Consider the following 14935-nt stretch of genomic DNA (forward strand, 5'->3'; position numbering starts at 1 on the left):
ATATTTTGTCACTTTTTCTCCACTATTCTGTCACTTTTCTCCCACTGTTCTGTTACTTCTCTCCCACTGTTCTCTCACTTCTCTCCCACTGTTCTCTCACTTCTCTCCCACTGTTCTCTCACTTCTTTCTCCTCTACTATCCCACTTCTCCCCACACTGCTTTACCTATTCTCCTCACACTGCTTCCCACTTCTCCCCCACTGCTTTTTCACTGTCTGCTCTTTCACAGTTCTTCCTGCTTTCTCTGTCTAACAGACAAACTAATGATGTCACGACAGACACTCCTGCAACACATGCAGATAATAAAATGCCAAAGAGAACTAAACAGCTGTTCTAGTCCAGTAGTAAAAGAATATGGCCGAAATGGCTCAATTTATACATGAAATCACATCGATTTAATTACAAGGTTGTTTCCTTTTTAAATATGTAAGGAGATATAATGAAATGAAAACAAAAAAAGGGGAATTATTCATTCATATCGATAAATATTAAAGATTTCCTCCCTTGCAAAATAATGTTTTTAAAATGATATTTGCAACCCCCCCCCCCCCCCCCCAAAAAAAAACGGTGTACAATTTAAACTAATCGAGAAAAGATAAGATAATATTGAGTGTAGGAAAAAAAACAGTCTTTGATATATAAATCTCTTACATCGTCTGCTGTCTGAACTGACTGCAGGTACAAGGTGACGTATCAGCTACTTCCACCAAGATTTACTAAACATATCTCCGCTAGATTAAATTTATCTTGCCAAAAAAATACGAATCCAAAGGGAAAGCACCACTTTAAAAAAAATAAATCGAAGGTTTGAAGAGAAAGAAGCTATTTCATTGGACCAAAAATATTTTAAGAACATTTTTTATTTTAATTACTGCTGTAACCTTTCGTACTTCAAGACTGGTCAATGAAAGAAGCACCGAGGTACTCGTCTGCTGAATTAATTCTCACTTGAGCTTCGATCGAACGGGATACTCTGAAAGTTCGAGTTTAGATTTTTTTTTCATAGAAAATAACTTCAACATACGGCTAAATCATCAACTCCTACCTCCGCTTGAATGCATGCCTCTTAGGAAGTTTTCTAAATGCTTAGCAGACAAATAGAGATGTTTTGAGAATTTCTCTTTACAGTTTCTGACGTTCCGTCATAAATCAAGATTATTACATTCTTGTCCGAAAGACAATGAGGCGCGGTGGCAGAGGAGTTAAGCGCTTGGATCTGAACCTAAGGTCTTAGGTTCCAATCTTGATGAAGACTGGGATTTTGAATTTCGGTATTTTTAGGGCGCCCCTGAGTCCACCTGACTCTAACGGGTACCTGACATTAGCTGGGGAAAGTAACGGTGGTTAGTCGTTGTGCTGGCCACTTGACACCCTGGTCGTTTAACCGTTGACCATAGAAACAGATGACCTTAACATCATTTGCACCCATAGATCGAAAGGTCTAAAAGGGGAACTTTACTTTTCTAAACTTAAGTCCGAAAGACAGGACGGCAGGAATTGGAAACGCACACTCTGGTAAGTTTGAGAATAAAAAGAAAATCGAAACCGAATTTAACAGATAGATGTGACTGATATAAAAAAGCGAAACTTGTGGACTGATAGATGTGACAGATAAAAAAAAAGCGAAACCGAATTTAGCAAATTTGTGGACAGATCATGACAGATGTGACATAAAAAAAAAGATTTTTAAATAATTTGAAGCAGATAAGATAAGATATAATAAATACTTCTTTAAAAAGACAATAACTCCTTTTTACAACTTTTGAGAAAAAATGTTAATCAAATCTATAGATCCTCTAGACTTTATAATATTCCAATTATAGCTCTACGAGCAGACCCGCATCGTAGCATACGCCGCTATTTAGTAACGGGTGAACACTTCCTGAAAGACACAGTTGTCCAAATGAGGTGGGTGGTTGGGCGACGTAGAGAATTATATATACAGACTTAGAAGACGATGTGGACAATGTCCCTTAACATTAATTTATTGAAATCCTGGATGAATGCTTGGACCTGCGGTATGTGCACTGGACTGTCGGTCGGACTTATCGATGACCCCGGGTTCATACCACGCCCCACTGCCATCCCCCGTCGTCCTGTGGGAGGTTAGGACTAGCAGGTAAATTATCTTAATCTGAAGGAACATCCGAAACCTGTAAAACAAACAAGTAGTAACATATAGTCCGTTCAAGATAGATAGTTTCTCATTCTCTAGCCAGTTTGTTTTTTTACTTTGAAAAATTATAACAATCGAACTATAGTTTTCACAGTGTGGCCTACGAGTTAGTAATTTTTACCCCAACGATATACATTATCAGTCAAATTTCTAGGAAAATCGTTAGAGCCGTTTTCGAGAATCGCGTTCACCTATCCATGTTTTCGGTTCTTAAGGTTTCCACGAAGTTGCCAATTGTATAGATGAACTGTAATAACAATGGAAGAAGGCAAACTATGATTATACTAAAGGCTTTTTAGTTTAAACTCATCTGGTCTTCTTACTGTTGGTAGGAAAAAAAAAAGCGAAATATCTTCCACCCCTCCGATGCTTAAAATAAGGTGGCGAGATGACATAACCAATGAGGAAGAGCAGAGTATCAGGACATCCGTGTGCTGTTATGAATAGTAGACGCCTTTGGCTGACTTGAGCATGTTCACATAAGACATTTTGTCTGGTCAACACCAGAAGACGAAAGAAAACACTGCAGTGCCTGGTGATTACAGATGCTCAAAGTGTGACCGCAGTGTGACCGCAATTGTGTATCATGGATCGAGACGCAAATAGCACACATTGTGGGAAGCGTGGTCGAGTGGGTAAGTGCGCTTGAACTTGGCTACCTATGAAGGGGGCTCGAGGTTCGACACCCGACTCGGGCAGTGTTGTGTTTATTGAGCGCCGGAAGGCAGCACGGAAAAACCTTCTCCTAGATACCCCCTCGCCCCCCCCCCCAACTTGTCCACAAATGAGATTGGACCATAGTGCTGTGAGCATGCTATAATATAATAAGCATATATATATATATATATATATATATATTTTCGTAGGGAAAAAGAAAAAACTTGAAAGGATCATTAGCTAAGTTTAACATACATCTAAATCCAATCCACTAGATTAGTAAACACAAACTTAGACCCGCGGGTAATGTCAAGCTAGTATATATATAATATAAGCATGAAAGTAGCGCTATATAAAAGCCATAATTCATTTATCTGTATTGTTGACCAAAGAGTCAAAATGGAAACGACCACCCGCCGGTGTAAAAGCGTTGTATTTCGATAGGCTGAAGGTCGGGCTTGAGTTAAGTCTTACTGGATGTGACGGACGGGGGGAAGGGAGGAATATAGAGAGGAGGGAGGAGGCAAAAATCAAAAGCCTGGCGCCCCAAAGGCAGACCACAAGTGCGTTGATGGCGTAGAGGCATGGAGAAGAAAAAAAAACCAGGATACATCAGAATGGAAAGATGTGCAGGCCCTCCATGGGCGCCACTGGGATGGATGGGGTGGGGGGAGAGAAACGTAATTTCCATCTCATTGTATGGATGTTTGCGTTATTTGTTGGGCCCTGGCGCCCAGCTCAATCTGTGCTTTAGTCTCTTGCATTGTTGTATTTGAGATTTTCATATAGGTCGGGAAAATTGTAAATAGCTTTTTTTTTTTTTTTTTTGTGTGTGTGTGTGTAACCGGAGTATAAGTACAGGGAGTGTTGATAAACTTAATATTTTTTTAAATGACATAAACATTTACACGCTTTTTTTTTGTTTTGTTTTGTTTTTTCCATTTTTAGCGAAAGGGGAATAGACGCTATTAGTTTTGTGTGGTCCGTCTGTCCGTCCCGTATAGATCTCGTAAACTAGAAAAGATAGTGAAAATCAGACATCATGATATTTTAGATCTTTTAAAGTTCTGATGCAACGGCTACATTTTTTTTTCTGAAAGCGAAAATTTTAATTTTTAAAATCAACTATGCAAACAGTTTTTTCATAAAAATACACCATTTTTACAACTATTCACTATTAATAGTAACAAACACGAGAGTAGGAGAAAATACAATACAATCTGTAGAATTATACAAACATTTTTAGATTTTTTGGTCAAAATTTGTTGTTTGTTTTTTTTACTAATGTATTGCTTAGTTAAGTCAGTTCTGTCATACTAATTACTATATACACAAAAAATGTTTACTTTTTTTTTTACAGAGAAAAAATCAATTTAATATAAATATAAGTGGAAAATAATTTAAAACAATTAATAAGTAGTTGTTCATTTTATCACATGAACTTCGGTACGGATCTTGTGGTACATATCTACGGAAATGTTGTTTTCTTTCTTGAGGCTTTAAATAAGAGATTGGCCCTTTACAAAAGAATTAGATTAATTAAGATAATCATTATATGACATCAGTTAGGCCAAGTTCACATCTTACTCCACTTTCACTTTAACCTTTCCCTTGGTCTGCTTGGACCGTTGGGGTACCTCACAAGATCGATCAACCTTCTTGCTCCATTCTTCTCTGTCATATGCCTTTGATAGAATTTCATTCTGATATTCTTTCCGAAAATATTAAATTCTGCCTTTTTCACCTGCCTGGGGGGACCACTTTGGGGGCCGATTTTGAGTTTGTGTTTCCAAATAAACTGTCTTTGTAACCTTGTTTTTATTCAGTATGTTTTTTTTTAGTTACATCAATATCTTATACACAGCACAAGGGACAATAAAACAAATCGATAAAGACTTCTGAGGGCGCTGTCGTCATCAGGGGCGACAGGATGTCAAAATTAGCCCGGGCATTTCTATACAATCCGGCCCACAAACTTGATAACATAAGATGGGCATCCAGTTCTACTAGTTCTTGGTCTACCTGTAATCAAAATCATTACGTAAAGTTGGATAGTGTATCGTTAACTGTAAACATGCTCTATATCTTTATAAGAAATATGGGCCTTAAGTTGAATTTTAATCGCCAAGTGTGTGGGCCCTAAAGCAGGAGTTCTCAGACTGTGGGTCGCGACCCATTTGGGGGTCGAATGACCATTTGCCAGGGGTCGCCTAAAACCATCGAAAAAATCTTATCTTATCTTATCTTCAAAAAAGAAGATGATTACGTCCTACGCGTCATGCATATTAACCAATGACTTAAATTCTGCCAAGTCACTGGTTTTCCTGGCTAGCTCAGGCAACCCATTCCAGGCTCTAATAGCACTAGGGAAGAAGGAGTATTTGTACAAATTTGTCCTAGTATCTGGGACGAGGAATGTGCCTTTATCTTTGTGTCTTTCAGAGTATTTTATTAAATTTTGTTTTTTGTATTTGAAGATTATGGTTCAGTGTTTTATGTATAATTGCTACTTTACTTTTGAGTCTTCTGTCCTGAAGGCTTTCTAAATTTAGTGATTTTACTAAAGGTGTTACTCTAGTCAAATGTGAATATTCGTTTGTGGTGAATCTCACTGCTCTATTTTGAGTCTGTTCCAGTTTCTTTTTGAGGGCTATATATGTGTGTGTCTCAAACATATTTGTACTATAGCCGTAGGGTTCAGATTATATAATTTTGAAACAAATTATGAAACGATCGTCAACTATCAACAAAATAAAGAGTGGGAATAGCAACTACAGATCTAAGAACACGGACATTGGGTTATTGAAACTAGGTTTATATAGTGTGTTTTTAACCTATACTCTTGATCTAAACTATATATAGAATAAAGCTGCCTTATCCCCTCTTCCCCACTGGTCCACAACTGAGATTGGACCAAAGCGCTCTGAGCTTGCTATAAGCATGAAAGTAGCGCTATATAAAAGCCATAGTTTAATTTTGAATTTAATTTTTTTATCATCATTGAACGTAGACGTGATATATATTGGTAGTTACTTTTATATATATATATATAATCTTTATTCGAAACTATTTGTTGCGGACCACATCTTCGTTGTTGCAGTATACTTTTTCAACAACTGAAATTACTGTCCATCAAATGCGTCGTAACGCTGTTGCGGGAATGAAACATTTCTATGGAGAAGATCTAATCACGTCGTGAAGAAGAACAACTTCATAACATGTCAAAGTAAAAAAAAACAACTTCATAACATGTCAAAAAAAACAAACAACAACAACAACTTCGTAATATATCGTAGTAAGAACCGGAGCGCTGGGGCTGAGTGGTGAAACGCTCGGCTACCGAACCTAGGGTCTCGGTATCGAATCTCGGTGACGGATGAAATTTGGCTTTCGAAATTTTTAGGACGCCTCTGGATCAACTCAACTCTGATGGGTACCTGACATTAGTTGGGGAAAGGTAAAGGCGGTTGGCCGTTGTGCTGGCCACATGACACCCTCGTAAACCGTAGGCCACAGAAACAGGTGACCTTTACATCATCTGCCCTATAGACCACAAAGTCTGAAAGGGGAACTTTACTTTTCATACGTGCCATAGTGCATCGGTTCTTTTGGGTACCTGTCTACCTGGAATTTGCCCAAATAGCCAGTCCGCCCCTGGTCATGATATTCGAAGTTCCACAACATCAGTTTCGACGTAGCTAAACGTTAAGATTTAAATTGTAGTGCAACTTATGTACTGCTATAATGTTTTCCTGGTACAACAGAAAGCTAAGGTTGTTTTACAAATCAACAAGATGAGATTCTATTGTATAATACATTAAATTTATTTGTGCATAGAATGGTGAATATGCTTATGCATAATAATTATAATGGCAATGTCTTTGATTTCAAAGATGGAGTGAAGTGTTTTACACCTGCATATTTTCTCGCATGTCGTGCAGACCAATCCGTTGTCCGCTGGCTGTCTATTTAAGTTTTCTTTCACTCTTCTACGCTTTTGTCTTCAATAATGGCTTTTCAATAATGGCTTTTCAATAATGGCTTTTCTGTGAGTCTCAAATGTTTGTACCGCAACTTTTGTGAGAACTCTCCGTCCAACTGTCTATTACAGAGGTCGTCTGCTGCCAGCAACTTTCCTCTACGCCAGTGAGGGCGTCATGTCGCCACAGTTGATCTTTGAAGCGCTTACGGGGGCACCTCTGTTACGCCGTCCTACTTTAAGTTCCCCAAAGAAGATCGCATTTGGCTTGCGGTCGTCTCCAATGCGGGATAAGTGTCCGCTTCAGCACAGCTGTAGAATAATAATTAGTGCTTCTATACTATCCACACCAGCCTAGGACTTTACCCGCCGGTGTAAAATCGCTGAATAAGTTAAGAATGACTGGTTGTGACAGGGGTAAACACTTGGGAGGTTCGGGGTTTGAAGGAATATCTTAATTTCCATCTCATTTAAAAGATCTGTTTGTTACCTGCTGACCTGCTGACCCTTTTGACATGGATAGTGTTTCTTGTCAATCCGCTGACGGTTTTTTTTATCAGAGCAGTGGCGTAGCTAGAGTGTGGGGATGGGGGTCCGAATTCGAAAATTCCCCCGAGACCCCACCTGAGGGGGGTCCAAATGAGTGTCCGAAATTAGTTTTTACATTAAATATTACGCCAGTATCTCATGTCATGATGTCTTATGTTAAAATGTAGAGGCCCATAAAGAGTTCAAGCCCCCCCCCCCTGGCCCCCAAATCCCTAGCTACGTCACTGGGTAACTGCATACTTTTAATTGGAGATTTTCACACATGGCGAGAACAAAACATAGCAAGTGTTTTGGTGTATCCGGCGTACAAAATAAGGGACGTGCTGATAGGCTGTGTTGTGTTTTTGTTTTTAAAGATATAAAGATACATGAGGATATAAAGATACAGGATGGTATAAAGATACATGATGATATAAAGATACAGGATGGTATAAAGATACATGATGATATAAAGATATAGGATGGTATAAAGATGCATGATGGTATAAAGATACAGGATGGTATAAAGATACATGAGGATATAAAGATACATGAGGATATAAAGATATAGGATGGTATAAAGATACAGGATGGTATAAAGATACATGAGGATATAAAGATATATGATGGTAAAAAGATACATGATAATATAAAGATACAGGATGGTATAAAGATACAGGATGGTATAAAGATACAGGATGGTATAAAGATACAGGATGGTATAAAGATACAGGATGATATAAAGATACAGGATGATATAAAGATACAGGATCGTATAAAGATACAGGATGGTATAAAGATACAGGATGATATAAAGATACAGGATCGTATGAAGATACAGGATGATATAAAGATACAGGATCGTATAAAGATACAGGATGATATAAAGATACAGGATGATATAAAGATACAGGATCGTATAAAGATACAGGATGATATAAAGATACAGGATCGTATAAAGATACAGGATGATATAAAGATACAGGATCGTATAAAGATACAGGATGATATAAGATACAGGATGATTGTTGTCAACTTTCAACACTACAAAATCAAATCTTGTAATCCCGTCTGTAAGTAGCGCAGAATAAACTTAATATGGGGGAAGGATCAGACTTTCACTCAATGACTTAAATTTGATTTATAGTTTGTCCATCGTGGTTCGATGATGACCACTTTTGTCATCCAGGGGGGTGAGGGCTTTGCACTGGGGTCCTGTGTCTCCTCATGTGGCTGGTGAGACCTATGTGAGCCCGGAATGTTCGGCTGCAAACTGGGCAGGTTATTCCAGCTGGAGCTAGTGTCATTTGCCTTGCTTTTCTTCTCTGGCGTTTTTCTTTTTCCATCGTTGTTATCTTTTCCTCAGCAACCTGTACGCCAGTTTTCACTGCGCGAAACCATGATGCTCTGTCATGTGCTTCTGTCTCCCAGGTGGCTGCTTTTATGCTGAACGCTTTCAGAGAAGCTTTGAGGGTGTCCCTGAAGCGTTTTCTTTGTCCGCCTTGTGAGCGCTTTCCTTCCCTTAATTGGCCATACAGGCGGTGTTCCATTCAGCAGACGTGTCCTGCCCATCGCAGTTGGGACTGCATCAGGTTTTTCTTGCTTTGCAGACCCGCTCTTCGAAAGACTTCAGAATCCGGTATTTTTTCTTGCTATTTGACATTCAGTGATTTAATTTGATGTAAAAAACATATGGGAAACTAAGCGATAATAGAGGAAAGTGAGATTTGATACGTGTAATGCAGCTAAGTCAAACGAAGGTAACACTCAACTAACGAAATCAAATAACACAGTCGAAAAGCCAACATAAAGTAGTCGACGCTGATAGTGAATGTCGAATTAGTTTAATAATAACAAAAGAAACCGTCGAATGCCGTCATGCTAAATCTCTACCTTCGTAAAAGCTGCCCCTCTCTAAGGCCGTCAAAAGTCACCTGTTTACATTTCGTATTCTTCCTCAAAGCCAATTCTTGTTTTTATTTGTCGCGTCATTGTCTCTAAGGCAAAACTTTTCCCATTTACGAAACAAAATAACTAATTCCTAATCGTGGCTTACAATACAAAGACCAACTGCCACTTTTAACATAAGGCGCGGGATACACATTTTAGACCAAAAGAAAAATCTCCTGCCGAGGATAGACGCAGACAGCGATAAGAAAATCTTAATCGACCACCGGCGGACAATGGTTATGCTTGACCTGCATGTGGCGAAATAAGTAGGTCACATCTAAGTCTGCGTAGCCACGTGAAATACTGCATTCCTCATTAATCTTCGGACTCGAAGACAAGCCTTAGTGTTATTTCTTTTTTATTAAAAAGCTTATGTCAGCTTAATCTGCCTGGTAAAAAGTTTGTACACGTTCTTTCCCCGACACCCAATATCGAATTAACTCTTTCTCTCCCTAATTATTTACCACATTCTGATGGAATCAACGCTGGTATCGTCAGTTAGGAAAGAAAGAGTTAAGCTGATTTCCTGCATGGATTAGTTCAAGAGTTAAATATATTGACCTTCTAAGTCTGAATCTACAGGCCTTTCAACAAATTATATCTTCTATACCATATAAGGGAGGCGTGGTGAATGAACGGTAAAGCGTTTGACTTGGTTCAAATCCTGGTGAAGACTGGGATTTTTAATTACGGGATCTTTGGGCGCCTCTGAGTCCACCCAGCTCTAATGGGCGCCTGACATTATCTTATCTTATCTTATATAATACAGACGTTACTTCAAAAAAGAATATGGGGAAAAAAAGTAAAGGCCTTTGGTCGTTATGTTGACCACATGACACCCTCGTTAACCGTGTCACAGAAACAGATGACCTTTACATCATCTGTCCTATATAGACCACAAGGTCTGAAAGGGGAACTTTACTTTTGTATACCTTATAAGGATATATATGGACTTTTTTTATGGCGGAGGGTGTGTGTGATTAGTGGGGTAAAAAAAAATCATTAATTAGAAGTTAAGAGTCAAATAATCGCTTCTGCAAAAGTAAATCAGCTTTGTAAAAGGAGGAATTGTCTTGATACAAAGTACTTTTTTAAAAAAATATTTCACTCCTTAAGAAAAAAAAAATATTCTTGGATTGGCAGAAGCGTCATGCCTTACATTCAATTATATATGTTAGATTAATTTGAAACAAACAGCAACAAATTCATAGCATATTCGTATATTTTAAGTATTTTCTTCTACAGTCTATATCATGACCACTCAGGAGGCAACAACTGCGGCGACCCAACCGCTATGGAATACGACGGTGGCCACATACGACATCGGCAACACCACCGAAGATTACGAGTACACAGATGAGATGGGTAGCTCCATCTCCTTGGATGAAGGGCTGCCGACCCTGCTGACCTACTCGCTGACCTTAGCTGTGGGCCTGATAGGCAACAGCCTGGTCATCTTCTCCATCGCCTACTATAGGAGGATGAGAACCACGACCAATGTGTTCCTTTTCTCCTTGGCAACTGCTGACCTTCTGCTCGTCCTGGTCTGTGTGCCAATCAAGGTAAGGCGTCACCCCTCCCCCCCCCCCCAGATCAGTCGTTTGTCTCGAGACCGTTCGTTATTGAAGTCCTTAACACTGACACACAACGTCACAACCTGTGGGCAGTTTAGACCAATAGCTCGTTGCCACGTACGTATAGACCTATGACGTTTGCAGGTCAGTGTTTCGGCCTTCAATAAAGATTGGTCTCGGTTTGGCCTTGTTTCTAGGTGCGATGAAATTAGTATCGGAAATACCCGTTCGTTTATGTACGCATATTTATTTATCTTTACGCTGAGATTGGGCCCGGGGAGGGGGGGGGGGGTAAAACGTAATAGAGAATAAAAGAGAGAGGGAGAAAGAGGGAGACTGTGTGCGTGTAAAAGAGATAGGGGAAAAAAAAGAATAACTCAGCATTTACAAAAATATCTCTCAATAATGTAGAAGATGTAACCCTTAGTCTATATCAAACAAAATATTACATTATCAACGATGAATTGATCGGTTGGTTAATGTTTTTTTTCTATTGATTCATGTTTTGTGAGGTACAATATGGAGGCGTGCTGTTTGAGTGGTAAAAGCGCTTGACTTCCAAACGGGGGGTCCTGGGTTCGAATCCTGGTGAAGACTGGGATTTTTAATTTCGGGATCTTTGGGCGCCTCTGAGTCCACCCAGCTCTAATGGGCACCTGACATTGGTTGGGGAAAAGTAAAGGCGGTTGGGCATTGTGCTAGCCACATGACACCCTCGTAAACCGTAGGCCACAGAAACAGAACTGTACAAGGAACTTTACTTTTTAGGTACAATAAATAATTGTTGAATGTTTCAACTTGGTCCGAGAGTGGGTGTGGGAGAAATAGTGTGTGCAATCATCTAGGGGGAGTTATCCGTATCTGTAAATACTGAAGAATTACTTTCCCCTGTTGGTATCAAACTAAATAAGTAATTTCCAGTAATTAATAATAAAAAAAAAAGTACAAAGTTTCCTCTTTTCAGACCTTGCTATCTATGGGGCAGTTGATGTTAAGGTCATCTGTTTCTATGGCCAACGATTAACAAGCAGGGTGTCATGTGGCCAGCACAACGACCAACCGCTTCAACTTTCCCCAACTAAAGCATATGTCAGGTAGCCATTAGAGTTGGATGGACTGAAGACCATGTGGTTATTTTTTTTTTATTGATTTGTGTCTTGTTTGTGTCAATGAATAATTGTGCCAAGTTTCAACCTATTCCGAGAACGGGCGTGGGAGAAACAAGGTTTACAAAGTTTTACGAGACAGACAGACAGACAGCGTGATTTGATATACGCTTTGTAAAAAGAAAAGTTTTCTAATAATATAAATGCATTGTATTCATTTCAAAAGATCAAGTTTTTACCTTTTTACTGTAAGCCTGTAAATCAGGAGTTCTCAACCTGTGGATCGCGACCCCCCTTGGGGGTCGATTGACGATTTGCCAGGGGTCGCCCAAGACCATCGAAAATATGGATTGTTATTGTCTATTCTTCTATTGCTGTGTGGGTGGGGTTCGCGGCAGAGTAGGGGATTATAATAAAGGGTCGCCGAGCAAAAAAAGATTGAGAACCGCTGCTGTAAATGAACATGACTCCAGTACGTCAAGCTTTTATAAAAAAAAATATATGTTATATGTGCTAAATAAAGCTCCCTTGTCTGTTTTTGCAAATATCATCTTTCTCCACCCGCACTTAAACACACACACACACAGTTGTCACTGAGTCCTTAGACTCGTCAATGTTTTAACCAATGCTCTTAGTTTTAACATCAGGGCATCCATTTTTTTTAATGTGGGTATTTTTTCTTTTTCTAATCCCCTGGTCATTTTTATCTTGACATTTCAAGACATTACACCCACCCAGCCCATTATCAGACCTATTTTATTTTTTTAATTCGTTCGATTCCGGAATCAGACGTCATGGCATCACGGGAAGGACTAACTAGGTCAAAATGACTTCCGGTTGGTTTGAGAATTATTATTTGTGTGTATGTGCGTAAACGATGTGAGAGAGTCTGTTCTTGTGGGTGTGAGTGAGAGGGTGATAGTGCGTGTGTCTGTGTGTGTATGTGTAAAATGCTTTCAATAGTATTTAAAAAATATTTTTTACAAGTTAAAATTTATATTACTCTAGTTTTTTTTTAAAGACAGTCTGTGTAGAGCAGGGGTTCTCAACCTGTGGGTCGCGACCCCCTTGGGGGTCTATTGACGATTAGCCAGTGGTCGCCTAAGACCATCGAAAATATGGATTGTTGTTGTCTATTCTCCTATTGCTGTATATGTGTGTGTGTGGGGGGGGGGTCGCGGCAGAGTGGAGGATTGTAAAAAGGGGTCGCCGAGCATAAAAGGTTGAGAACCGCTAGTGTAGAGGAAAGAAAGTGTATTCGATTAAATATCAATTTTTGTAAGTATTTCAATTATTGTAAGTAAGATTTTAGTTCTGACATTTGAATTCACACTGGTTCATCAGTTTTATTAGTAAAATAACATAGCACTTTAATGTCTACTAAATCACAGCCAATGAGAAACATTTAGTGCGGAGTGTAAAAATGCTTCAAGGTAAATAGCCGTTCGCCGTCTCAGCCTCTGCTTTAGGGACTACAATTAATTTCGTTTCCCATTAATGAAGCTCGACCCTGGCAGCGCCAGGAAATGAAAATTAGAAACTACATAGTGTGATGGATGTTTATCTTGTACTGAGGTCAACTGTAGATGTTTGTTAGATTTCAATCAATTACTCAGCAAACGTTTGGGTTTCTTGTTCGGGGTGTATTCAATGTAGTTGAACAACAGCACAAAGATAACATTCATCTATTTTTAACAAGTAAAAAGATGTGGTCAACACTGATGAACAATGAATAATACGTTTAATCCAATAAAAGGCCACAGTCAGAGTATCTGTCAAATAAAACACGTCTTTACCCAAGAGAATCCTAAAGCTAACTGATTTTCCAGTCTCTAACCCACAATATCCCACGCGTCACTAGTCCCGTTCAATATACGTCTCCTATGGTGCGTCTCTAACTAAGTAATAATATAAACTAGGTGCCTAACAATAGCCTCATGACCAAACACCAGCGCGTCAATCTACCAGCTGACTCGCACCTCACACAATCGAGAGTGGTCAAGTGGGAGACCAAGAGGAGCTAAAAGGATCAAAGTCACGAAAGAGAGAAATGTTGATAGAATGAAATCGTTCTTCCGTATCAATTATAAACCTCCCCCCCCCCCCAAGCTATAGGTGACACTTGTACAAGGAATTTATTCTAGTGTACATTTGTACAAGGACTTCATGGGACTCTATCCTAGTTTATACCTGTACAAGGACTTAAGGCAGGGGTTCTCATCCTGTGCGTCGCGACCCCTTTGGGGGTCGATTGGCGATTTGCCAGGGGTCGCCTAAGACCCTCGAAAAAATAGATTGTTATTATCTACTCTTCTATTGCTGTGTGTGTGTGTGTGCGGAAGGGGAAGGGGGGTCGCGGCAGAGTGGGGGATTGTAAAAAGGGGTCGCCGAGACTAAAAGGTTGAGAACCTCTGACTTAAGGGAATCTCTCCCAGTCTACACCTGTACAAGCAGTGGAGTAGCAAGTTATCCGTGGCTCCGGGTTCAAGAATATCTTGGTAGCTCTCCCCCCCTCCCCCTTTTAACAAAATAAGCCGAATTCAGCGTGGGACAAAACGTTCGAGTTACCTGAATATATTGGTACATTTAGCAACAGACATTCCAAGGCAAAGCAGCGTACCTTTTATTGTAAGTAGCAATATCGCTACTTTTGATTTAGTGATAGTGTCTTAAAACTTGTACAACTTGTTAACAGAATTAAACGACTTTTGGATATTTAAAAAATTAAACAAACGCTGTATGGGTTCTACTTCACATTATCAACATTCACACTAAGAAAACACTTCAAGATGCACATTTATTAAACATTGATACAACCTATTCTCTAGTTCTATGCCCATTATCTATATATATATATAATTCTCTTAGTCGCCCAACCATGCGGGACACGCACGCCGACTCTCTACCCTCGATGAAAAGTCATAGATAACTCTTTTATTTCTTTAAGTCGGACTAGATAAACCCC

The 14935-nt window shown here is 39.4% G+C and overlaps 2 protein-coding genes across 2 annotated transcripts in view; both read left to right on the forward strand.

The window, feature by feature from the left end:
• LOC106067993 (2-iminobutanoate/2-iminopropanoate deaminase-like) overlaps positions 1–14935 on the forward strand; it is a 434175-nt gene that overhangs the window by 211182 nt on the left and 208058 nt on the right. The gene's annotated exons all lie outside the window — the stretch shown is intronic.
• Positions 1–14935, forward strand: part of LOC106051188 (G-protein coupled receptor 54-like) — a 145729-nt gene that overhangs the window by 33091 nt on the left and 97703 nt on the right. The window contains exon 2 of the mRNA XM_056030631.1: positions 10536–10852. Coding sequence (XP_055886606.1) covers positions 10544–10852 — 309 coding nt within the window. The 5' untranslated portion in view covers positions 10536–10543. The remainder of the gene's footprint in view (positions 1–10535; positions 10853–14935) is intronic.

This window comes from Biomphalaria glabrata, chromosome 5 (genome assembly GCF_947242115.1).
Source record: "Biomphalaria glabrata chromosome 5, xgBioGlab47.1, whole genome shotgun sequence".
NCBI classification, from domain to species: Eukaryota; Metazoa; Mollusca; class Gastropoda; family Planorbidae; genus Biomphalaria; species Biomphalaria glabrata.